This window comes from Echinops telfairi, unplaced genomic scaffold, assembly GCF_000313985.2.
Source record: "Echinops telfairi isolate 266 unplaced genomic scaffold, ASM31398v2 ScPeMD7_2010;HRSCAF=2546, whole genome shotgun sequence".
Taxonomy (NCBI): Eukaryota; Metazoa; Chordata; class Mammalia; order Afrosoricida; family Tenrecidae; genus Echinops; species Echinops telfairi.
The window spans coordinates 12,152,071-12,179,876 of NW_022105908.1; the positions used below are offsets into that span (position 1 = coordinate 12,152,071).

Genomic DNA, 27,806 nt, shown 5'->3' on the forward strand with positions numbered 1-27,806 from the left:
ACCAGTGAACGTGCCTGATGTTCATGCTCACTGGAAAGCGTAGGGCCTATACGATCACATAGCACATCCTTTTACCTCATTTGTTAAAATCGTTAAATTTGTTAACATTGTGTTTTTACCTCATTTGTCAAGACACAGGTGCAACTGACAATCTTCAATACTTTCAGAGTAAATAATACATTAAAATAACTTCTCCTGCATCTTAATTAGTTGAATCTACCTGGATTTGGTTCAGAAGCAATCAATACTGTTTGGGTTAAAAGAAAAGGAAGCTCACACGCACATTAATATGTGAACAAACAGGTTTGTGAGGCCAGCCAATAAATATTTGAAATTCAGAACACATTGGCTATTCACCTTTGAATTTTTATATAGCTGTAAATGAAGATTGTCTTCTAGCCTTTTCTGAACGATTAAGTACTTTAAAGGACAATTTAGATGATTAAATATCAAAAAGCGGATCCTTAATTGAATATTCTTATCATAATATCCAAGTATTTAAAGCAACAGAAAAAATAAGGGGGCAATCAATAAATATCGCACATTGGTAGGGTAAAAGACAAAATGCAGTTCTGTCAAAGTGTTTCCAACACTTGAGAACTTGACTTTTTACTAATCAACGTTGATAAGAATAGAGGGTTCTTTCGTTGTTGTTCCTTTTTCCTAAATGGCAAGAAGGACCTCAAAATATTAATTTGAATGTGTTTTCAGTGGCAACAACTCAATTCACCTCAAATAAGAATCGGATATATTCAGCTTTGCTTCAGGAATCGTTTCAACCCAGAGCCCTTCCAATGAGATGTGAATGTTCCCAGAGGAAATGTTCACCAAGGTTTCCCAAACTCTAGTAAAAGAAATCTTGTGTGTTCTTTCAAATACTGTGCCTTTTTATTTAAAACAGTGTAAACATAACAACTCAACACCACCAAGAACTGGAAAAAGACTGGTTATGTGAACACTAATTTCCTGGAATAAGAGTAAGGGTAAATAAAACAGACAAATCTTCAGGAGAGTTTTCAGTTCACCTTAGCCGTGGTAAAAATATTGCTTTATTCCAAATGAACATACAACACAATTTACTGTTCTTGTAGGGGTTTCCTGTGAACTGAACGAGTCGGGGTATGTAATTGCAACCATCTATTATTTCCATACTAACCACAGAGGCCAACATCTTGGTCCGCACGTGGTAGAATTGCTATAAAAGAAAGAGCAATGAGGATGATGAGAAGGCAATTTGGTTACTGCCAATTTGATAATTTGGTCAACTTGGGTGACTAGTGTAAGTACCCATGATTCGAAATAAACAGATCTCCTTAATTAACTCGCCGTGAGCTCCTGATATCATGAATGAACCCAAGTGTTTCTTTGAAGAGTACTCGTGTCAGAAAGTGGCCTACACACAGCCATGCAAGTGGCCTCGGTTTCAGAACTTACGAACTGAACTTTACACTTCATGGAAACCTTTTAGGTGAACAGATTTAAAAGGGAAATCTTTATCTGAATAGTATATTCCCTGATGTCTCAGAACAAATTTTAGCAAGCTGAATACACACATACATGCACACTCACACGTACGATGAACACACATATGCACACAGCATATCAGTGCTCACACAAGCAAGCTCACATGTTCATAGGCTAACACACACTCACACACACACACACACACACACACACACACGCACATATTGAGAAATGTTCCTTTAGAGTCCCTAATCACCTCCAAGAAAAACATTTCTTTTAGCATGATTTTAGTGACACAACATTGTGGTTCTCTTGTTTTTGTTTGTTTGTTTTTGTCTCTTTTTCTACCGTAATGTCATACTGCCCTCTGAGATCCCACATCTTCAAATAGCAGAGGCAAGTGGCACGTGGAGTAGTGGAGATTGACTCCGGTTTCTCTCTCTGTCTGTCTGTCAGATCCTCTTTCGCATTCCAAAGTCTTTGTGCCATTTTGGGAAAATCAACTAGGAAACACTACCTTGGTTGGCATGGCATAACCTGTGATGAGGCGATCAGGTGAATTTGAAATTTAGGGATTGGGACTGGCAAGCTCACTAGTAAGAGTTCCCTGCTCACTGGCACGTCCCCTATCAGGATACAGCTTGTCTTTGAAACTGTGTGGTCACCAGCGCTTTCTTAGGAGATCACTGGTGCTGTGGGATTGCGTGTCTGAATTGCCCCCACACATTATCTGAACGTCAAAGAGGGCAGTGTTGGGACTGAGTGAAATTGTAATCAGAATTCTATCAGAAAGCTTTAGTCATAAGCTTTATCCCTCCTGAAACATTTCTTTCCCTTTAAAAAAATATTTTGTTAAAAAACACTATGATATGAGGGCGAGAGACTATTTGGTTTCTTCTAAGTAGATGCTCTTAAATTAATGCATATTATTTGTATTTAATTTCCTCTCTTTCCTGTGGAGCAAAGCAGAGAATGCACAGGTGATTACATCTCGAGTCACTTGGTCGATGCGGAGTCTCTTTGTAGTTCGTTTCTTAAGACAAATTGTGCCTCGCCATCTGGTTTGGCTGTGGGACTCAGGGGGAGGAAGGCTGCGCTTTCACTTGCCCTGGTCTCAGTCTCCACGCTGGCCCGTTCACAGTCTTCTGACCGCCTGGAATCGGTCAGATTGCGGAGCTGTTCCTGGACCGTTTCTAGCAGTGTGTTCACTTCTTGTGGCTCTGCTCGGAGACAGTCACTGACGGGCACACTAACGTTGACCAGCTCTGCGGAATAGGAGTTTGTGCACCACTTGATGTTTCGGACTTCTGAAATCCCTGGCATGTGCATGCAGGTTTCCCCCAGGCCCACGGAAGGGATGATGGGCACCGAACTGGCCCGTGTGGATGAGCATCCCACCAGGTCCTTTTGATCCAGGCTTTGAAAGTAAGGGTTTGTCTCTCTTGAAGGCAGTTGCATATTGATTGATGCATTGTGTTGCAGTTTTAAACCACTGGCTTGATACCTGGAAAAGAAGCACAGTGTTAAACGCGCTGCTTTCCACTGGCCTTTATCAGAGCACTATCCAGTCAAAACTCACTTTCCACATGCACCAGCTCACTGAATTCTCACAGAAACCCCATGAGACGGAGAGGATGTGCCCAGTTAAACAGAGAAGGAAACTGAAGCTCAGGTAGGTGAAGTGACTTGCCCAAGGTCACACAGAAAATAAGTGACAGACTGAGACTCAAACCCAGGTCTCCTTACTTTAAGTCCAGGGAGCTTTCAACACACCACAGCTGTATAGGCAGGTGGGGTATAATCTTCCTGACCTCTATCCTAGAATACAAAGTAAATAGGGATTGAGCAGGTAAGTGCGGCCTTCCCATTGTGACCAACAGGAAACCCATAAAGGAATGACTCATCACGTTGACCACCCTTTCAGCCCCACTTTTGTCCGGCAGGCACCTTGGGACCCCTTTCTCACCCCAGTGCTGAAGGCTTCTGATTGGTGTGGATTTTAAAAGGTCTGAATCAATCTCCTCTGGGACTCCGTCCCATGGCCAGATGGTTGAAGTGATATTGAAGTGAGGGGCAAACAATTCTGCCTGTCTGGGGTTGACTCTTCAGTAGACTGAAGAGAGACGGTACCAGTCTAACAGCTTCTCCTAAATAACTTTCTAGAATCCTGTAAGGGAATTACACAGTGGCCCAGCCAGAGCGGGGTCAGAATGCCAATGTCACATTCCACGTAATTTGAAGATGTCAGAATCCAGGCTTGCCTGTTGGGGGCTCATGAATTTGCTTACGTTGAGTTTCCAGTGCCAGGGAGTGAGGCGGATATATTGCAGTCATCAAGTTAATAAAATGTTCTTTGGGACAGAAACAATAACATTTTATTGTATCACTCAACTCTTTGGTTTTCATTTAAAGATTCAATGAACTTAAATTTTAAAAAAAGTAATGTAATCCTATGTACCCGCAGTATAATCAATCTCATTCTCTGTGACCTGCATTATCATTCAGGTACCAAACACGTTTATACACATACACATAATTATAGCAAAGGATGGCATATGTTAAATAGAATTCTATAGTTTCAGGATATGATGGAGCAGTTACAAGTCAGGATTCCCCATCAGAGACTGTGCGAAGACAGGCAATAGACACAGTCATCTTTATGATCTCCTCCTCCACTTGCATGACTGACACAGGTTGGCCATCCATCAATGGAATGAGGGTGTGGTTCCATGAACAAATTTTAAAGAGAAATGATCCCTTTATATCCAACTTAAAATCTATCTTCCTACTTAATAGTATCAACTAACACCTGCATAATGGTCTTAGTGTAAAAGCCCTTTCAGTGTGATTAAATCTTTGAATTTATTATTTTTATTGCAACTCATTATTATTATTGTCACATAACAGGTGAATAAATGGAATTAGTAGGCACTCTAACGACTTGCCCCACATTATATCTTTAATACGTGGTCAAATAAGAAATTAAAAGGAGGTGTCTTTTTTTAATCATTGCTACCAAACCCAGAGAGTCTTTATGAAAGTCACTCCATGAGGTACCAGAACTCATATTGGGGAGGTTTAATCATTACCTGTGCATATCCACACATGAGGAACTACCTAGAGATTCACTCCTTTCTATTTAATGTTACGTGACTGAAAATCTGAGCCTAACCATTCTGATCTATTAATCTAGTTCCCAAAATGTAGAGGCATTTCAATCTCTCACTTTCTGTCTTTAGTATCTTACTGTCAGTATCATTAATATTCATAAAGAGGAAGAGCTGCTTACAAGATTTGCCAATGACATAGAGCCAAGAAACATAGCTACTATAAAGTTATATTCCCCAAACAATGAAATAAAATTATATTGCACTAGCAACACAGTATATCAGTGGAAAGAATCTAATAGGATGAAACGTGATGGTGATAAGTGCAAATTTGTACACCTGGATCAAAAAATCAGGTGTGCAAATTCAGATAAGGTCATAACTATCTCAAAGGATTTGGTCAACTCTAGCTTCATTAAATCTTTCATAAGAAATGATTACTAAAATTAATCAAAACAACTCAAGCCTAACTTGGAGCATGCCTCTTATATAGCTTAGTACAGGATTCAGAAGACCATAGACTACACCATTGCATGCAAGAGAAAATCGACTTGGTAAACACATTTAACAATGCTCCACCATGCTGGACTTTGTACAACTGCAGACCTTAGATGAGAAAGAGGATTTGTAGTTAATTAGGTGTTATCTCAAAAGTCGCCTTGGACACATGGCTTCAAATTGACATCCAAAATGTCACCATGATATAAACATGGTGTATAAACACATCTATCTCTTTAAAAGCTTGATTTTTTTTGAGGGGGGAGAATCATACACAGATTCAAGATCCGAAACCCTCACATACACTCAGACACAAACGGTCTTCTCTAAGCTTTAGTTTTCTTATCAATGAAAACAATCAAGACTTTGCTGGAAGATTAATTGGAATACATCATGTACACTGTTTAATTGTGTGTCCATCTGGAATCTTTGTATCCTTCCTAGCTTTGCTGTGAGTGCTTGGCACTATTTGAGTAGCAGTGAGCTAACCCTCTGTAGAAGATGGGGAACTAAATTCTAGCTGTGATTCTGGGTTAGAAGGGACTCGAGGGGCTGTGCCCTGTGAGAGCCATTCATCTTTCACAAGTTTGATCTACGAGTGCATGATTCATGGAGTTCCTCTCATTGTTCTGCAGAAAACCCCCAAGTGCATTTATTCTGTAACTATGTGGTACCGTGGTTAAAGTCTGTTCAAAAAAAAGGTTAGGGAGGGGGTCAGTTCAAACTCACCAGGTGCTCCTTGGGAGAAAGACGTGGAAGTCAGATTCCACAAAAGCTTACAAGGTCACTATGAGTCAGAAGTGGCTCAAGGGCAGGGGATTTATTGTTTTATTTATTTACTTTATAGGATCCAAAGAATCCTGGTAAAGATGAAGAATTCCATCTTTAATAATCAGCCACTTACTTTGGTTGCCAAACGTTATGGAATCACAACAAAGAATCCACATTTCCCTAAAGAACTCAAGCATCCAGGGCCTAGGGATTAGATTGAACTGACTTATCACCTGTTGTGACTGCTAAAGTGGCCATTCGGCTCTACAGAGAGCTTCCAGGACAGAGTACAATGGTACACCCCACAAGGTTGGCAAAGCTGCTATCTCTGAACCCGCAGAGTGTAACCTTTCTGCCACAGAATGGCTGGCAAGTTTCCATCACAGACCTTCACCTGGCAGCCCAGCGCCTAACCGCTGTAACTCCTGGGCTCCTTTAAAGAAATAACTAGAAAGAATCCACTTTTCTGCTGGGAGCTGGCAACCAGAAGTCCCCTTTTACTTAGCTTGTTCCTCCTCCGGCTAGGTATTTAAATCCTGCCATGTTCACTGTGCTTAATTACACGTCGGTAAAGAATAAGTGGTGAAGTGTGATAGATACTCACTTGACAGTGCTGTGGTTCCCACCTACTTTGAAGGTGTGAATTTCACTTTTGTGATTGTTTCTTTCTGTGTATTATATGATTGCATTCGTTTGACTAGCCTGGTCTAAACTTCCTTGATCTAAAGCTCTTCTCACCAGGTTAGAGCTCCAATTCGGTGAAGGGATCCCCAAGAAGTTCCCCTTCACCTAATTTCCTTCGCTCGGTTACACTAAAATGACTGATGGATGTAAGCGAGGCTGAAATTAATGCCGTTGAGAGCAACTGCAAGGCCGTCTCTTACCCAGCAGACAGCACCCACAGGCTTGACAAACAAGACCGATGGCTCCTGCAAATCCATTTAGCCCCCCCACCCCCGTCAGCCCAGGGCCAGATATGAAGGGGGCCTTTAGCTGTGAAATTCTATTACCAATCCTATTTTCAGTCAGGGAAGAGCTGGTCCCCGAGGAGTGGAAAATAGCTGGTTTTCAGAACTGAGAATGAAATTGCTCCCTGCGATTCACTGTGTGGAGCATGTAGTGACTTTGACTTAGTAGTCACCATTTATCAACATCTGGTGCATATCAGACACCGGGAAAATACATGTGGCCAGCCAGCTGGAGAAAATATTTCTCACCCAATGGTGATTTTTATCACAACAAAATCAGTACCACATACACAAGAGGTGTGAGTTTTAGGCGGTAAAAATCAACAAACTAACAAGCAGTGGACACTCTCATCACCGAAACGAAACGTAAGGGGAAGCGTGATGGCTGCGTGGAGCATGTGCAGCTTCAGACCATGCCCGCAGTGGGGATGGTTGGAGGTCTGGTCTCGGCAGGCCCCAACAAAGGAAGGCAGCACAGGCTGGGCTCCTCTCTACTCCCATCACTTCTGAGATTGATTTTCCCTTGCTGTCACGCTAGATAGTACACGCATGTTCTGCTAACTATCTTTTAAGAGAATGAGGCCAACTGCTTCTTGACGTGCACTGTACGTGTTGGGAAACGTGGCTGTTGTGCGGAATCTGGAGCTGTCACTCCCGGTCTGCACCAATTGCGTTTTGCGGTCCACTTGGAATTGCTTCAAAATTACAAGCCCGGCCACAGGCTATTTACTTCCTATCTTCTAGTCTCCCTAAAGAAATTTGTTACTGAGCTCTTTCAAATAGGGCACAGTTATGTATAATCCCAGCCCTGGGAGAAGAGGAAGGTGGGACTCTGTAATGGTCCTCTGACTGCTTTCGCCTGCAGCTGATGTAGAGAGTTGGAAAGCTAGACCAGGGCAGGGCAGAAGCCTGTCTGGGCGCATCCAGAGAAACGCATCATGGTATGCCACAGGGGCCTGGCCTGAGTGAGGACACTGCTTCTAGACGTTTTTGGAGTTAGCCTTTATTTTTAATGCTCTTAAAATTAATGACAGGAACTACACAACAAATACCAGTACTTTTCTACTTATGTGCTGAGCGCAATGTGTTTAAAAACCGAAACATCTACACAGGAAGGGCTGCAAATGCTCACGGAAAAATTCCATTATCTTTCCATGCCACTTTTGTAAAAATTCTTTGTAGCCCTCTCATAGATCTAACTTGCCCAAGAACCCGCCAAGAGGTTGGTAGTACTTTGTTCAGTTTAGAGAGGAGAAAACTGGAGCTCAGGTGATAAAACATTCCCAAGTTAGCTAACTACCCTGTTTCCCCGAAAATAAGACAGTGTCTTATATTAATTTTTGTTCCTAATGATGCGCTAGGTCTTATTTTCAGGGGATGTCTTATTTTTCCATGAAGAAGAATATGGTACACATTTATTGTTTATTGTTTTTTTAAGAGACCTCGCACTTCCTGTTGGCTCTGGCTGTGCTGCGGCCAACAGTGTGCTGCACAGTGGTGCCCGCTGCTACGGTCCAGAGTCCAGAGTTATGGTAGCTTCGGGGGGCCTTATTTTCGGGGAGGTCATATTTTCAGGGGGATGCCTTATATTTCAGCGAGAGGCAAAACTGTAAGTAGGTCTTATTTTCGGGGGCTGTCTTACTTTCGGGGAACCATGGTAGTAAAGAGCAGAGATTTGAATTTGAGTATGAGATTGAATGGGTCTGTATGTACACACATACCCACTGAAGTAACAATTGCCATGATGGACTGAGAGGGTTCTCCCCAATCGGTGCCTGGTGGCTAACATCCTATATGGACTCCCCATTCTGTGTGCCTTGTGAGCATCTGTGTCGTCACCTCGAGAGAGGAATACTCTGTTCATTGTAACAACGAGCAGCAGTCACGGTAAAGTCGAAGCCCACCCTCCGGTCCTTGCAATCTCAATAGTCAGAAAGTCCGAGTACATCAGACAGTGTTTTGGCCTTTCACTTTCAACATCGCGTGAGCCACATTCAAGAATTCCCCATGGAAACAGATGTTGAGGATATGTTGCAGGACACTGCCACAATGCCGCTTCAGGGATTTGTCTTCAATTCGAAATCCCTTATTTGCCTCAATAAAGGAGCACTTGAGTCCTATGAAGAAATCTCATCTTTAAGGATAAACGATAAATTCCTAATTGTTTTAGTATGTATAAGAAATGACCAATATATCTGTACCTGTATATACATTGCTTTCTTCCTGGACTCATATCGCTTTTCGACCTAGCATCTACCTAATTCTGCATCATGCCAACAGGGCTCCTCCGCCTATTCTCTTATAAGTGACCTCATCTTGGGTGGGATAAGGATGGTAGTAGCAAGCATAAAAAACCAGTTGACCTAGAAATCGGAATAAAATCACAAGAAGTGTTATAATTCAGCTTAAGGCTATACTATTAATGACAGCCTTTCTAAATTCCATTGCCTTTAAGACCTACCCTTGGCAAGGTATTGTATCCTGGTCTGGGATCCTGGATTCTTCAAGTTGCTGATATGCTGGTCCCATGATTCCACCCAGCCGATTTCGAGGCAAAGGGGGTGTCCTTCTGAAGGCATTCCTATGAAGCATCCCACTCCTTGACCCTGGGCTGCAGCAAGAGGAGAGACCCCTGCTGGGGTGAAAGAAAATTAACAAACAAAATATATCAAACGTACACTTAGATGCTCAAAGTGCGGGCCTGCAGCCCTCCATGGGGGGTTGGATCTGGACTCGGACTGGAGCAGAAGTGGTTAGATCCTTTTTTTACCCTTGGAGATGGGGAAACGGAGATGTTCCCAGATCTCTGACTTTCCAGTTTAGAACACAACTGTTTAAGCAATTGCAGCTTTCTAACTGAAGACGAATGATGGGCTTAAGGAAGTCTCAAGATTCAGGTTTCAACTCCACGAACGGCTGATTTTCTAAGCCATTATAGCCAACTGCCTATTAGAAACGGAAATGGCTGTTTCATTAGACACTGATAAGAATTCAACAGATTCTTATCAACAAGTTCTGACTTGATTTGTGGCATAGTTTCATTTGTTTTGGTGCTAGATTAAATACACCATACTTTAATTTATATTCTCTTAATGTATATTTTACATTCCCAGTTCATTCATCAATATTTTTGTCAAACTTGAGAAACTAAATGGCTCTTCGTTTTAGTGTTCATTAAATAAATATTTCACCATGGATTTTTTGACTCACACACCCAAACATCCAAGTAACTAGATGTTCTGTGAAAGAGAGAATTTAATGATAGATGTCTCATTTTGAGTTTAAGGATGACATTTTTATACAGGAAAGCACATATTAACCCTAAAAGTTTGTCTCAAACTTGAAATACCTGCTAGAAACTGCTGTTCTTACGGTTGTAAGGTGTCAGTTGAGTCGGCTCAGATTCTTTGCAACTAGATGTCCAACAGAAAGAAACACTGCCCTGTCATGGTTCAGCCTCGTCATTGTGAAGCTGGAGTTCATTGTTGTAGCCCCTGCATAATGAGCACCTCCTTGTTTTTGCCGACCTTTTATTTTACCAAGCTTGACGTCCTTTCCCAGGACTTGGACCCTCCTGATTACAAAGCACATGAGACCAAATCTCATTGTCTTTGGTCTTAAGGAACATAATGGCTGTCCTTCTTCAGATGTGTTTTGTTATTCTGACAGTCTGTGGCACTTGTAATCGTTCACCACCAACAGAACACAGGTGTGAAAATTCTTCTCACCCCTTTCTTATTCATGTCCCATATGAGGGCAAGGGAAATACCATACCTGGGTCCCGGGACACGTTGGTCCTAGAAGTGACACCTCTGCTCGTTCATACTTTGAAAAGGCTTGCAGTAGATTTTCTCAGTGTCGTGCATCGTTTGATTTCCCGGCTGCCGCTCTGGCAGTGTTGATTGTGAGTCTAAGTAAAATGAAATCCTTGATAACTTTCATCTTTTCTCTATCATGCTGTTTTCTCTTAGTCGATTTATGAGAATTTTATTTTCTCTTCACTGAGCGATAATTCATGCTGATGGTTGCAATCTCAGATCTTCATCAGCAAGTGCCTCCATCCTTCTCCCTTTCAGCAAACGAGGTTATGCCATCTGCATATTGCAGGTTATTAATTAGCCTTTCTCTAATACTGATGCCACGTTCTTCGCCATCTATTCCAATCTTGTTGTTTTCTCAGCATAGAGATTGAAGACGTAAGGTGAAAGGATGCCACCCCGATACAGACCTTTCCTAACTTTATACACGATCCCCTTACCCTGTTCATACTCACACGCAGGTACCACATGAGCACCATGAAATGTTTGGTTCCGATTCTTCATAGTTTGTTATGATCCACACAGGCAAATGCCCTTGCCAAGTGACAAAGCACAACTAAGCATCTTTCTGTTATTCTCTGCTTTCAGCTAATCTGATGTCAGCAATGATGTAACTGGTTCCTTCTGATCCCTTCGGAATCCCGTTTGAATTCCAACAAGTTCCTTCCGAATCTATTGCTGCAGCCATTTAAAAAAATATGTTGAGGAAAATGTTACCTGCATGTGATATTAATGATAAAACCCAAAGCAAACTCACTGATATCGAGTTGACTCTGACTTATGGTGATCCTAGAGGGCAGGGTAGAACTGCCCCTGTGGTTAGAATTACCCCTGAGACTACAACTCTTTATAGGAGTAAAAAGCCTTCTCTTTCTTCCCCAGAGCAGCTGGTGGTTTTGAACTGCTGACCTCCCAGTTACCAGGGTTCCTTGATATTAAAGATATTGTTCAATAGTTTCTGCCTTCTGGTAGGCCAACTTTCTTTGCAAGGAGCACTAATACGGTTCTCTCTCAGTTGTTTGGCCAGGTAGCATCTTGCAAATTTCGTAAACAAAGGATTGCTCCTAGAACTGAGTCAGTTTGTTGGAACATTTTAATTGGCGATTCTGTGCATTCCTTATTATGTTAATGCACTCCGTGCAACTTGGATTTATTCTTTTAATACTATTGGGTTTTGATCATATACGACCTCTTGAGATGGTTACTTGCTAGTCAATCCTTGGTTCGGGGACTCTGTATCTTCCTCCCATTTGATGGTTCCTACATCATTCATCACTTCGCCAAGAGCGTGGCATCTTCTTCTCTTATAGTCAAGTCCAGATTTTTGCACCCTTCATGTTAATACTTCGCTTTGTTTTCTTGAGCTGCTCCTCTGCTTTAAATGGTCTTCTATGGCTCTTCTAGCCACAGTCTTTGACACTCCCCCCAAATGGCATTTTCCTCATGGGTCAGAATAAGAAAAGGTGGGTGAAGATATTGATAGTATTATATGACTCAACTGTGAGTGATTGTTACTGGTTTTCATTGTGATTGTCATCCTGTTGTGTATAAAAAGAACCTTGTCAGAAGAGGAAGGGACCTCCCTGCCATTGAGAGAATAGCCCGGAATGGAGCACATTGCATCTCTTTGATGCAGGTGACAGCTGTGACCCAGAGAAGCAACAGAGATGCCCACGAATGACAACAGCCAAACAGTCAGACCAAGAGTCAGAACCGTGAACTTCCCAGCTGGAGAAGCCAGGACAACTCAGTGTTTGGGGCAGGAACAGGGCTGTGGAGCTGGTTGCCTCCAGGCAGCTCATGGAGGGAACTAGGTTTGCTGATCCATGGAACGAGAGAGTTTTGTTTATTATTATTTTAACTTTGTAGGAGCAAGGCAGAGGCCGGTCGTTTGTTTGGCTGTGCATGCAACAACCAGAGAGAGGCTGACTGGTGAGCATGGCTGAGGTGAGGCTGTCCTGTCCTCATGAGAATTTGCACCTGTTAACTTTATGAATCCCCTAATTGTGAGTGTTGTATGCAAATCATGCGGTCATTGAAACGAATGAGCGAGCCCAGGGGAAAGATAGACAGTTCTGTGGAAGAGAGAGTTGGCCTAGGAATTGGCAGGAAGGTTGGCGGTGGCCCATGGCTGACCTAAGCAGCCTTGGGATCAGTCTTGGAAAGCTGAGGCTGATGATGGTGACTCGCCTCCTCGCCTCTTGTGAAGTCACCTCTTTTCTTTGGAATTTTCTGTTTAGCTCTTTTACTTCATACTTTCTTCCATTTCCATTAGCTACTGCATAATTTCTTCCATTTCCACTTGCTACTCTATATAAGCAATTTTCAGTCTTCTAACATGTACTGTGGGTTTTCTTTCTTGTCTTTTTAATGACCCTTCTTTTATTCATAGATGATGCAACCCATGGCATCCGACAACTCACCTGGTCTTTGCTCATTAGTATTGCAAGCATCAAATATAGTCTTGTGGTGTTCTCCAAATTCAGGTGGGAGATACTCAGATTTATGTATCAGTTATAATGGATTTGTTTCCATTTGCTTCAGATTCAATGTGAACTTATACAAGAGCAATTGATGATCTATCCTACTGCGGACCCTGCTCTACAGCAGTGTCAACTTATCTTTTCCTTCTGGGAAAAGATAATAACAACCATAAAAGATTTTCATAATTTAATGAAAAAAGAAAACCCCAAGCCTGTAGGCTCTCCTAATATAAATCTTATAAAGGCCTCCTGGCTGCAGGTGGGTCAGAAATTCAAATTATTAACAGCCAGGTCAAAAGTAACTTAGTACATGTTGTTCTCAGTAAAGCAGGGGCTAATTAATCATGTTTAAGACATGTCACTGTTTTCCTCAGTTATTTTCCCTCTTCTCTTTATAAATTTTATTGTAAGTAATGTGCTTCAAGTCCCTTGGCTTTTTTTCTATAATTGAATCATATCCTCTGTATGTATGTGGAAGAACTCTTCCGAATAAAATTTTGTTTCAATGTCTTTGCCTTTTGACTATTTGGACCAGTGTGCAGATGCCATCAAAGGGTAAACCATGAATGGATATACCTCAGGTTATAGCAAGATGAAGCCCCTCTCTGCATCTTAAAAAAGAGGAAAAAGAAAAAGTGATAGACTTTTAAAAATAAATTGCAACATTTTAATAACTGCCTGTTCTACATCCATTACCATCTACATCCTACTGAATTGACCCAAACGGTCTCAAGCACTAGTGAGGAGCTGACTCCATGTAGACGTATTGGTGATGCCAGTATCTATGGCCACTGATTCAAACAATAAGTGAAATAATAATTTGGGCCTCAATTCTCACTTCACCTGAAAATATCCATGTAGAGAAAGAGGAAAATGCTTTTCAAAATTTCAATATGTCAGGTGGTAAGAGGACCAGTCTCCCAAAGAACTAGGACACATGTAGCAGTTCTTTAACTTTTGTCCAACGAATAAGGCGATTGCTACTTGTGAAATATCAAACGTAACCTTCGCAAGTAGTTCATGTTAGAAACAGAACGTAACAGTTGAGTGCTGTTAGCCATTTTTTTCAGGTATTGGTAAGGTGACTGGTCAAATCTGACATTGCACCAGTCGACTGTAACATGCTGAATTTGGGCAAATAGTGGATCCTATTTGGCAACATCTTCCTACTTTACCATGATTTGTAGGACTTCACAAAGTAGCTTAAAAGAAGGGGCTTCAACTGAAGTTGCTAAAACAAAAGGTGAAAGGATGTTTCTAAGAGCTAGTCTGTTTTGCTACCTCCCTGCTTCTGATGTAGACTTCTGGCCACTAGAGCTTAGATACTGGTCTGAGCTGCCTCTAGGTTTCCGTCTTCGGTCTGTATGTATATGGCATCATAAAGTTGTGGGACATATTGTACCCATCAGATTTCTGGAAGGAGAAAGAACCAAATAAAGAAACCCAAATTCATTGCCACTGAGTCTATCCTGACACCCAGCCACCCAATAGTTGAGAGTAGAACTGCTCCTTCGGGTTTCTGGAACGTTAAGGGAGCAGACAGCCTCAGGGTTCTCCCAAGGAGTGGTTGGTGGGTTTGAATTGCCAACCTTATAGTTAGCAGTTCAGTACACAGCCCACTATGCCACCACCAAGGTCCTCAGAGGGAGCAAAAATGCTATTGAGTCCGTATAGAGTCATAGGGAATCTATAAGACACGGGGGAATTACCCCTGTGAGTTTCTGAGAGTTTGACACGTGAAGGGTGTCGATATCCCCACCTTGCACAGAAGAGAGAGAGAAGGCGCTCTCAACCGTGGTCGTTTGAGAGGAGTTTGCCATTGACAAAGGTGTGAAGTGGTTGGGTGACTGCTAACCACAAGGTTGCAGTGGTTTTCTTGTTTGAGAATAAAAACAAAAAACAAGGTACTACTGTTCTCCAGGGACTGGATGCTAAAAGGGACACCCTTCCTACCTTTTGACTGACTGGACAACCAAGGTGAGTCGTTATCAGAATGCACAGAGAAAGTGAGCTGTAAGGAGAGGATTGGCTGGCGGGCACCATGGCTCCAGGGAGGAGATAGAGCTAAGATTCCTAAGCACAGAAGTATGATCCCCTATCTTAACCCCTGCCCTTGACAGCTCCTGCCTGTGCCTCATGTGTTGGAACTGACAGAGGCCATAACTCAGGTGTGTGCAGAGCATCGCAGAGAAGGGTAGATGCTAGATCTAGAGGGGCAAGGGAAGAAAGCAGCCCCCTTGAAAAATAATTCCATTGGATTGTCACTGGTGTTAAAGTAGATAAGGTAGACAAAGTCTCTTGTACTGTGTGTGTGTGTGTGTGTGTGTGTGTGTGTGTGTTGGGGGGTGGGAGGGTGTAGCACATAGTAGATGCTCAACGGAGTAAATTTTCCCTGGTTCCTCTATCGCAATTGATCGTTTCAAAAGATGATTCAAATTATTAAAACCCCAGATTTCTTTCACTAAGAAGCGTTTACATGTGTTTTTTTATAAATGCGTTACATTGTAAAATATGATAGAATAATATTATGCCATTAAAATGATCACCATAAATGTTATGTTTTAACAAAACACTAGAAACAGTGATCACGAACTAATAGCTTTGTTTTATAAATCAATTGTCCAAATGAGTAATGAACACCACGCACAAAAATAAACTATCTGTAGCTTGTTGGACTGTCACCACCACATCTACCACTGTGTACTGGTGACCTCTCTTAGACCACTTCCTACCTACCGATCAAGTATTCAGGGCAGTCAGCAAGTCGTGGAGCAGTTTTCAGCTACATAAATCAGTCGCCAGGTTATAAATCATGAAAATGCTTAAGTCTACTGCATGTTTCGCAAAACAAAAGCTCTGATATATTAAACTGTAATTTACAATGTTCTAAAAGCACTTTATAAATGGAATCGCCTTTATCTATCAAGACACAATGTAGACAAATACTTCAGTGCCGCTGAGCCAAACACAAAGGGGAGTTTTTTCAAGATGTTCTGGTTTAATCTAGAAGCCACGGAAGAAGCCAAGTCTAGGGGAAAATATGCACAGGGCCAAATAATGAGGGGGGAAAGAGGAGGGGGGGTTACAATCCATATCCTTTAGAAGCTGTATTTCTATTTTTTGTTATTCTTGGAAATTGTGAAGGCATGATCTATTATTAGAAGAACATTATACTTAATTATTTCATTTGACAGGATGCAACAATCCTTTAATGTGTTAAAACCATCAGGAGAAACATTGGTTTGGAGAAAATATTCATCTTCTAATGGCTGTTGACTAAAGGCCTAGTTCCTTTAATAGGTCTTCTGTTAGGCCTAGTAAAATGAAAAATGCCACCCATAGGAAGATATTTCAATATTTCTAAAAACGTCATAAATGATTTAAACTGAAACGTATAGTACTAGCTCAAGCAATTAGCCAAGTGCCAAACATATTTCAATTGTGTGGTTAAGATATTTAAACCAAGCTTGTTTGTCTTTAATTTGACAAACACTTAGTGTTTCATGCTGTTCATTAACAGGAGAATGAAACTCGCATTCTAAGAAGTGTTTCCTTGGAGGTCTGAGAGTCAAGAGAGAAGGGGGTTTCCTTTCACAATCCTGTTTTTGCCATGCTGTACGGTTGGAGAGGACTATGTGAAAACACAGAGGCAGAAACACCGATCTTTTACTGCTAGGACTATTTCCTCTTTTTCTTAAAGAAATTTTATTTCCTCTTTTTATATCGAAATGATTTTATACTCTAAACTTTTTCCAATGGCCATATTTCTCACTAAGAAAAAGGAACCCGAAGCTTTAGCAAATTTCCATTTAAAATTAAGATATAATTATGGATACCCATAAACTTTTAGCCTCAGTCCCAACTGCCATTTTATCCAGGACAACGCCTGCAACCTTGAAAGTTCAGATGTCCCACTTCTAGAACACAGAATTTGGACTCGGAGGTGCTACAGATACATTGTTTCAGAAGGACGTGGATTTTATCAAATCGTCTTCCTTCGGGCTTATTACACAACAGAGTCATTTGGGTGGCCAACTCTTAAAACCGAGTCATTCCATCGATAATACAAATTCACATAGACTCAGGATCCACCAGGCTTCGTCCCCAGGAAAGATGTGTTTGTGTGACAAGCCGAGGCAGGTCATTGCAGTAGCCCAAGGAGTGATGTTATTAACTTCCCAAAGGGAGAGAGCAGGCAGGATAAGAAACATCTTGTTTCCAACAGGTTTTCAGAATACATTTGTTCCCATTCGCTGCTCAGCATATCTTCAGAGTGTCATTTCCCACTTGGTACAGGAACCTTGCTTTCCAATGGGTGGAGCTAGCATCTTTCGTTCACCTGCTTTGATATGTTTGAGCCTGTTTCCTGGAGAACTACAGAAAAAGCAAGAAGGCTCGTCTCTTCTGTGTAATATTGTCATCCATGGCATGTTTTTTTTTTCTCTGTTAAACACAGCGTGAATGCACCCACTCCCACCAGGATTGGTTACCTGTACCTGTGATGTTTGCTAGATTGGCTTCCTCTGTCAGAAGAAGGAACTTCTGGGAAGGGCTGGGGTTCAGCAAAATTGGAATCCATCATTTTCTCCAATGCCGCCACAGGATGCCTTTCCACCGTGGAATACTGTGAGGAATCACATGTGCAGAGGTGAGCTGAGGATAAGTCATGAGAGGGGACTATCACACTTTGGCTAAGTAGGGGGAAATGACCAGAGGGTTGGTTTTTACTGGGACACAGGATCAGAGAATTGTAGCAACAATAGTTGCATCTTGTTTTTCACACACGGAGTGTGCTCAATGTGAACAGATAAGCCGACTGAAGAACCCCCATGTGACTATCTCATTCTTAACTCTAGTGTAACCTTTGACTTCATTGGACACTTCAAAGCCTAAAGAAATCCTTACGAGACAACACTTAAGTTCCCCATGGTCACTATCACTGGACAACTCCACCAGCCAGTGATTTGCTAAAGTCAACACTCTCAGCAGTGTAAGTGATCAGGCAGAAGTTAGCTTCTTTTCTTTGGAAAACTACCACTGAAAATGATCATTTCAGCAGGTAACCTGTCTAGAGAGGGTGGAAAATCCTGATACCCAGTAGCCAAAGCTGCAAATTTTAACTGTTGCAGTAAGAAAGTTTAAATATGACTAGATCTATGTCTATTTTCACTTCAGCAATAATGGAGCTAAATGGAAAATCGATTTGTTCTGTAACCTTTATCCCAAGCGACAATTTAAAAACAATAAAGGAGGTTGTCATAAGCAAACAAAAATTATACCAATATCCTTGCATCTCAAGTCTATATCATTAAACTTAATCCTTAAAGGACTTATAACATATATTAGTAAAATAATACTTAATGTACTTGGACAAGTAAAACAAAGGTAGCTATGGCAAAAAAGATGACTTTGTAAGATGATTTCTAGTTTATACTATCAGAGGTATTATGTACCTCGAATGCTGAATATTTGTAAGATTACATGAGTCTAACTAATTGATAGTTGCTGCTTACTAGCTTATGTTTACTTAGGTTCTAAGGATGATTTAGAGAATAAAATCTAGGAATAGTAGTAAAACCAGAAGCAAAATAATCCTGAGAAAGGTATGGCATTGCATTATTGTAACTCTTTATGTAACTAAAATTTTAAATGAGCAATTTTAGACTAATAATTCAAATAATTTCAGTGTGGCTGAAAGTTACAGATGAAAAATAAAAGAAAATATATACATGATGTAAGTATAGATTATATATAAATACACAAATATAAATACGCAAACAAATACAAATGTATTATAGATATAGGTACAAATATGTATATAAATATATATAATTGTATATACATATCTTTATCTGTAACGGATCCCTGGTGGTGTAATTGTTACACATGGGTCTGCAATCCACGTGGTCCCAGTTCAAAACCACCACAAGCTCCTGGGGAGAACGACTGGGCTTTCTAGTGCCATAAACAGAGTCTCGGCAACCCACAGGGGTCATTATGAGACAGCATTGACTCGATGGCAGTGGGTTTGGTTAGTTTTTGGAATTCATAAGGGCCCCTGCGGCAACATCAGGTGCTCTATGGAAGAAAAACAGGGTTTTGTACTCTGGTGAACAGTTGGGGTCTCCTACACTTCTGGGGGCAGTTCTACTCTGTCCCATAGGGTTGCTATGAGTTGGAATTGACTCGAGGGCAGTGATAAAAATTGGGATTCATGAGCCCCATCCGCTGAAGTTTACCTGCCTTCCCATTCAACTGTCACGCCCGCTTCAATAAATCATTTTTTTTTTAAACAGTGTCAGATGTGGTGTCATCTCGTGGAATTTGGCATCATCTTACCCTGACCTACCGCAAGGTGCTGGAAAGTCAGACTCGGATGCCAACAAGGAGGCCCTGGAGAGTCTTCTGATCCTTGCGGGTGAGTTGCTTCTGAACTGAACCCTGAGCAGTTCAGCACAGTTTTACTGGCAATTTATTGACGCTACTCTCCGGTTCGGAGACAGATTGACTTTCTGGTTTGGGGCTGAATAATGTTGTTGGAGGTCTGTATTTTCAACTGTGGTTTAGAGGTGAAAAAGCTGTTGCTTCTTGACAGTTGCCTATGGCCCTGCTCTTTTTGTTTGCCTGCTTTCTAGCTTGTGGTCTATGCAGCTGCTTTCTGTTGTTTCCTGGGCCTGGTCTAAATGCTTGTGTAGGGCATTTGGCCATGACTAGTATGCTATGGAGCAGATGAACGTATAGCCACTCGGCATATATAGTCTCTTACTGCTTCTCTGAGGGTGGATCAGGCTTGGGTTGCCAGAGCCTAGTTTCTCAAAATATTTTTATTTTTGTACTTAAACAACATGTCGTTTTATTTTTCGGCCTCTTTGCCGCTGTTGTCTTGGTGTCGATTGGTGGTTTAAACTGTTTCGAGTTGCACTGGAAGTCCTCAAAGGTACTGGCACCAATTTGAATGTAAGGGTTCCTTGTCCCGGGTTTGGGATAATGGTTGCTCATCCGTTTGGGGCAAGGGTTCTTGGATTGCCTCCAAGAAAGAGCTCTTCTAATTTTAAGATGGATGCATCTGACCGAAACGGCTTTGAATTGCACAGCTACGTGCATGGATGTGTGTGTGTGCGTGTGCATACGTTCGTCCTTGCTTTATGCTGATGCAAAACCACAATCTAGAAAACCAGAGGGAAGGGACTCTATACACCTGAAACCTGATGCTTGACCTGTCTACGGAGACCTTGCGAGTGTTTGATTCTCAGTCAACATAGCAATTAATAGTATTAAAACGATGGTAGGCCAAGTAAAAAAGCTGATGAGACTCTATCGTGAGAGTTATAAAAATATATCACATAAGGATTTTGTTGTGGTTTTGTAATTGGAAAGTGTTGAGCAGTGCTTTCTGGGTTCTTAAATATACTGTGAATTACATAAAGCATGGTGCTAGAGTAGAATATAAGCCAGAATATCGTCGAATTAAATTTATATGTAAATAATATTTATTTGGTACTGAATAGCAGGTCCAATTGCTGTATAATAATTTTACAATTTCAATTAAAGGCTTATTTCCTTTCTATCTAACATGATGTAAACACTGGTTTTACTAGAAAATTCACATCATTTATTAATTTCTTTGTGGTTTCTTAGACTTCCCCTAGCTTGTGTTACTTTTAGAATTAATCCCTGCCAGGTATTTCACTTTTAAGAAATCTTAATGAATTACGTCCATAATATGTTTCATCAGCTACAAATGAGTTTTAACTTTACTAACTTATTGAAAATGTTTGACCAAGATAATGTAACTGAAATAGACTTATAGGAAATACTACACTATTTGAAAAGTGGATATTTTAAAAGTACATCCAGGTTTCTAGTACTACTAAAAAAACCATCATGGATTTTTAGACTACTACTGATTCAGTTATCTAAAACCAAAATTAATTATTTTGACTACATAAAATAAAAGAGTTGCTGTGAAATGTATGTCATTATCTTGTAGATGTTCAATGTTCTGTTTTCCAACTGTCAGAAACCATTTTATTTTCTTCACTAGAAATACTAGTCACATCAGTATTTCCATTGTGAAATTATTTAATTTTGATTTTTGTAACTCAAATAGGCTTTGAAATATTGACATTTTTTCAGGGCACACATTATGACAAGACATATTTAGTGTGTCTTAAATGAATCTTTCTATAATCCTCTTAAATGAATGTGCAAATGAATATAATGAGTAAGCATATTACTAAAATAAAATACCCTTCGCTTGTGTTATTGATATGAGCAATCTTTAATATAATACTCTATAAAATATATTTTTCACAAGTTAACATTTTGGTCAGAACAAACTGCAATCCCAAATTCTGCATAGTAGCTTCTCCAGGGGGTTAAAAAAATGTTATATTTATTTGAAGAAGCATCCATTAAAACATTCCATGAATGTCTCAATTACTTACAAGGCTGGATCAGGACAGGACGGTGTTTTGGTCTGTTGTGCACAAAACTGGCTTAATGGGAGCTAACAGCAACAAGAACACCAAAGTACAGATTTGCCTCCGCTAAACAATGCCCCCATGCGCATGTGAAGGGTTGACCCTGCAAAGGACTCACGTTCCAGTGTAAATGGTCCAGGGGTTAAAATCAGAAGATGGCTAACATATGACTGGCTTTCCTAAGACAATTGGCTTTCCTACATCATATTGTATAGACAAGATATCTAGATTTGATTGTTTCGGTCATACTTTCTATTTTCATTTTTCTTACATGCTTTTGAAACTTTAGACTTAGCAGGCCCATGGTAAATGTCATTCTATACTTTCTAGAAGTTATATCTATAAAGTGCTAAACTATTTTAAACACTTATAAGATTGTTTTTCTTCCTTGTAATGATAATCTTGATTAAAGTTGCTTTATTTCCACTATTGTAACCCTTTTCTGTTGCCTAACAAGACAATCTTTGCTAAATTAGTTCAATCAATGTCTAACACAAGGAATATAACTAATTATTGGTTTCGCTACTCCACCGTTTGACCAGTGCAAGAAAATAAAGATCCCTTAGCTACCCCTGTTTTGGTCTTTAACATATTCTTTCTTCAAACTTTAATGATGGACTGTTAAGCAAGGCCTAGATGTTAAATTGTGACACCCTCCTGAATTATTACACAGTCTGAGAATTCTGTGCTTTAATGGAACTGAAATGAACCATATCTTATAGTTAAGCAAACATATCCTACAGTTCACTGCAAACAAGTTTTTCTTTTTTTTCCTCCTGCTCCTCTTAGATATTGTAACCTTTGATTAAGTGTCTGTATCAAATATATAAAGCCACCCAGCCAGACATGGTGGAATCATGTCTGTCCTGAGAAATATTAGGCATGGGAATTAAACTCGGATATATTACACATGTTTAATAATTTGTTCTTGAAGCTTAGTTATTATATGTTAGCCTTATTGTTACCAGACCAAAGACTTTGAAAAAAGGTATTACCAGTATATCTTATATCAACACTGCATGTATGAACCAAACAATAGAGAAGCCGCATGGCTTAGATTCATTAATCGAAAGTAGGTCATGTTGTTCCTCCAATGTTTCCATACTCTATCCCTTCCCCATGTCATAATCACTGAAGACAACAATAGCACACTGTACTATAAAGAAATAAACTGATATCAAGAAAGTGACTCCCACAGTTGTAGAAGCAGGTAAGTCCAGTCCAGTTAAAGTCCAGAGGTGAGATGTTAAGCTGGGGACTTTTACTGACTCAGGTAGTTTTTCATAGACGATCTCGTCATAAATCTGGTTATATTATGTTAGAGCACATTATGTGAGTAGCCCAGCCTGGTTGACACGCAATCTAATTGTCACACTTTACCCATTGTCAACGTTACACCTGAATACATCCTTACACTATATAGACTCTCCAAACGAAGACAGTACTAGTCATACTTGTACCTAATATGACATAACTAACACACATATAACCCAACGTTTATTAACCCCATTTACTTTCATATTTTATAAGTGAAAAAAACAAAAAATATTTAATACATAAAAAGAGGAAATACTCATAATATTACAGTTCTTCGTTCGGCAACTGCTCGATTGGCCATAGCTGGTATTTAGAGCTACTTACTGCCTATTCTCTATTCCCTTTGCCCTCAGCGAGTACCTTAGCCGGTTGTGGTTCTTTGCCTGGGAGGGTAAGGTAGTCCAGCCTTTATTCCTGAAGAGTATAGGCCCTTAGAATTTTTATCCCATGAGTACTAGTCCCATATTGAGAACTTAACGTTGTCAGCCTTAGTGGATAGAAACCCATGCTGCTGAACTCACGCAGAACCTCCATCCCTGTGCCCACTTGTATTATGGCAGACTAGACCATTATAAGAGTGGCTGGGGAACGACAATAACTGGTTTCCTCAGAAAGTGTCATCCTGTTCACTTGATTGTTACCTTTTCAGAGTGTGGTAGTTAAATAACTATTTGTCAATTTGAGGATTAAGAATGTAGGGGTGGAGTCTAGTCTGTCAATCAGATCACAGCCAATGAGGCCTCTGTGTGGGCATGGCCTTCTCCTGAGAATTCTGTGAAATCCGGGATTTTCTCCTTGGAGATGGGAGACTCACTGTTCACTCCCTGGAAGACATTGCAGCTGACAAGATACATAGAATTACCCTAGTGCCCTGAGCTGGACAAGCCACATGGATACAACCAGACCTCTGAAGCCTAGAAGCCACATGGAGACCCCTGCCAGCGCTGTGATGCTTACAATGCCACTGGATCCCAAAGACTTTCTACCCACTGGCTTGTGATCTTCCTGCATTTGGCTTCATTGCATGTGTTTCGTGAGTCTGAAGAGGACTTTATAGATTGCTATTGGACATATGGCTTAATATCAGACTTATGGCCTTGGGATGGACTGGGTTGGAATGTTTTCTTAAAGTACCATTGCTCTCGTATATAACCCTCTTCCTTATACACATGTGTGTGTCCATGGATTTGCTTCTCTAACACACAGAGGTAACCTTTGGGTGAGCATTCACATAAGACACAAATATATTCATTTACCTTTTTTTTTTTACCCATTCAGAGCATTCACATAAGACACAAATATATTCATTTACCTTTTTTTAACCCATTCAGAGAACTCTGTCCACATACCTCTTCCTCATATCTCTTTGTCACCAATTTTCCAGTCAAGCACCTTCCAAGTCCTTGACCATCCATCCAAATCATTAACAGCAGCTCAAATATCAGTATACAGTCACACATCTGGCCATTAATTCTTTCAAGAAAATGAGCAACCAAATACGCTGTTTAAGTTCTGCCCATCGAGATGATTTTCCTTGACCCCTGTCTTTCAGGGAAATCTCAGAGAGGGGCGACAGTGCTGCTACTTTCTCCTTTTGGGGGTCCCTGCATACCATCTGTAAATCAAGCATGAGGTTTCTCTTCTGCAGTCAGTTTATCACAGGACATTCCATATGAGACCATACGTGCAGGCTAGGGAAGGACAACAGCATGACAGAAGGGGAGACCATAGGCATCCAGCTAGTACTTTTGTCATGAAGCTAGCTTGTACCTTCAAGTACTACTCCAGCCTGATCTGGTACACACAATTGCCAATTAATGATGGGAGTGTTGCTGTGCATGTACAACTTTGCAAATCGCTGGGTGTTTTCACTCAGTTCTTGGGGGGCAGCACAGGCCACCTGGTGATTTGGTGTCCCATGATGAAATGTCAGTCTCTACTAAGATCCAGTAGGAAGGCAGAAACTGTTTCTGAAAAGAATAGTTTCCTATGGTGGATGACAGCGCTTTGCCCCAAAATACGGAGGCTCTGCCCTGTGATTTTGCAATAGAGGCCTGCCAAAGACTCAGTGTGGCATCTCTATCTGCTTCTGACACTTCAAACTGATTGGGTCAGGTGGGTAAGGGGCAAAGTGGCTTTCACAGTAATCTGGACTTATTGCAGAGCCTCCTCTTATTCTGGGGCCCCCTCAAAACTAGCAGCTTTCTCAGTTACTTGATAAAAAGGCTGCAGGAGCACCCTCAAATTGGGGCAATTTTCCTTCCCACATCCAAAGAGATCCATAAAGTGTTCTGCCTTCTTTTCAGTTGTGGGACAGGCCAGAAGAATAACATATCTTCCCTTTGGTAGGAGTATCTTGACATGCCCCACACCACTAGAACCCTAGACATTTTTCTGAGATGAAAGGTATCTGATTTTTTGTAGGGTGAATTTCAAACCATCGAGTATTCAGATGTTTTCTCAATAAGTCTAGAGCCACAGTTAATTCTTCCTTATCAAGTCTAACAAGCGTACTGTCATCAATGTAATGGACCAGTGTGACATTTTGTAGAGGGGAAAGGCAATCGGGTTCCTGCTGACGAAGTTATGGCACAGTGCTGGAGAGTTGCTGGAGCTCTGCAGGAGGACCTTGTCAGTTTATTGTTCCTCTGAACTGTGAAAATGCATATGAGCCCCTAATAAAACGATTCAAAAAAGGGAAGAGAAGAAAATGCACTGATGCCCTTTTGCCAATTGAAGGCAAGCTGCTTCTGTGGAGGCTTTGAAACTGGAATCGCGAAAAAGGAATTGAGCAGGTCAATAAGCATATACCACATCCAGGGGAAGTAGTACTTTTCTCAAGTAAAGAAGCGACCTCTGCAACAACAGTTGCCGTTGGAGTCACCACCTAGTTAAGCTGACAATCATCCACTGTCCTTATCCAAGGTTCATTTGTTTTCAGCACAGACCAATGAGGCGAGTTACGAAAAGGGAATGCCCACCCCTGGATCCTACAAATCCTTCACGATGGAATAGTCTCTGTAATATTTCTAAGAATATGGTACTCTTGTTTGGTTTTCAGTTTTGCTAGGTGGAGACCGTTCTAACGCCCTCCACTTGGCTTTTTGTACCTAATGAGCCTTGTTCCACATTTTGAGGACCTAATCTTGGACTGCTGCCTGTTTCTGAATATGTCTATTCCACTGATATAGGCTGGAAGAGTGGAAATTGCTACAGGATGGGTTTGGGGACACACTCATCCCTCGGTGAGGTGAACCTAAGATAAGTTTCCAAGAATAACTTGAGTCTCCTGGAATTAGTGTCAATTCAGAGCTAGTGTCCAGTGATCTTTGAAAAGTCTATTTCCTTTTCCCCAGGGAATAGTAACTGTTGTGAAAGGCTTCAGATCCCTCTGGGCAAGGCTGAAATAAAGACTAACAGTTTACGTTTTGGTCAGTGTAATGGGGTTCTTCCTCAGAGGGACCTAGCCTCACCTGCTTTCAAGGGGTTATGGGTCCGTAAGTGGTATCAAGTCTGAGACTAGATTGGGGAGTCATGGCTCTCTTTTCTGGTAATTTGAGTTAGATTGCTTTTCACCTTATCGATAATTCTTCCCTGTGTACAGATCAAGGATATATTTAGTAAGTTTCCCATATATTTCACTCCTAGGGACACCCTGAGCAAATAGTCAAGGCCTTAAGTCTGATAACTGCTTTGACTCTGCTCTCTGTTTTAGTTGCCACACCCTCATGATCTCTGTCAGTTAAATGCTTCAATATGGCTCTTACTGCCATTGGTCCTACTCAGACCCATTGTAGTTGGTGTTTTAGTTCAATTAGGGAAGTTTCCAGTTTCAAGCCTGACTTAAATAAAATATCAGTTATAGGCATCAGCAGAGATGCTGATAGGTGTTTCTAACTATTGTGGTAAAAGGTGTGTCCTTGGTGCACTCCATGTCTGGGTCTGTTAGTCTGGGTAGACTAGAGAAACAAATCCAAAGTGACACTCATGTGTGTATAAGAAAGAGATTTATATACAAGAGCAATTGAATATTGAGAAAACATCCCATCCCAGTCCAGATCAAGTCCATAAGTCTGAAATTAGCCCATATGTCTGATACTAATCTATAAAGTCCTCTTCAGACTCATGAAACACATGCAATGACAGTGAATGCAGGAAGATCATAAGCCAGTGGGTGGATAGTCTTGTGGATCCAGTGACTGTGGAAGCATCTCAGCATTGTCTCCACATTGTTGCTCCAGGTCCAGGGCTCTTGCTGCCATCAGTATAGAACCATGTGTCTTGTCAGTAGAGGGTCTTTCAGTGTCTCCGCCTCCAAGGAGGAATGCAGGAGTTCCCAGAATCCTCAGGAAAAGGCCACGCCCACACAGAGGCCTCATTGGCTATAACCTGATGATAGGCTGGATTCTACCACTTCATTCTTAATCCTCTCAAATTAACAAAAATTGTATAACTACCACAGGGTCGATGGGTCTATCCTGATAAATCCCCTCTATTATAGCAGTTTCCTAAGCTTTTGGTTAAATTCTTGTACGTATTCCAATATGTCAATATGTATTTCAACTAGATGTATTGTAGGCCATTTTACAGTCCATGTTTCAGCTAGCCAAGTCAATAAAACATTAATAAGACATTGGTTCTTTCCTAGCATCTTGAGCTAAAAAATTCAAGAGGAAAAATATATGCTAGTGGGTCCATATCAACAAACATAGACCTATCCAAGGTCCTTGCACCACTATCCTGCACTCATATTAACCATTCTCATGCATATTTGCCTGGGTTCTGTCTGTCCATATTGGAATGCTCCGCCAATTTTTCAGATTGACTGTGGAGCAGACCATCAATTGCTCACACATAAGTTCATGCTGAAGCTGAAACACATCCACAAGAATCAAAA

The 27,806-nt window shown here is 40.9% G+C and overlaps 1 protein-coding gene across 1 annotated transcript in view; it reads right to left on the minus strand.

Moving 5' to 3' along the window:
• Positions 1-866: 866 nt before the first annotated feature.
• The window catches only part of NRG3 (neuregulin 3), a 1,269,559-nt gene continuing 1,242,619 nt past the window's right edge, over positions 867-27,806 (minus strand). The window contains exons 7-10 of the mRNA XM_045293415.1: positions 17,606-17,733; positions 9,270-9,443; positions 3,211-3,282; positions 867-2,968 (exon numbers count right to left, since the gene is read on the minus strand). Of these exons, the coding sequence (XP_045149350.1) occupies positions 2,461-2,968; positions 3,211-3,282; positions 9,270-9,443; positions 17,606-17,733 (882 nt within the window). The 3' untranslated portion in view covers positions 867-2,460. The remainder of the gene's footprint in view (positions 2,969-3,210; positions 3,283-9,269; positions 9,444-17,605; positions 17,734-27,806) is intronic.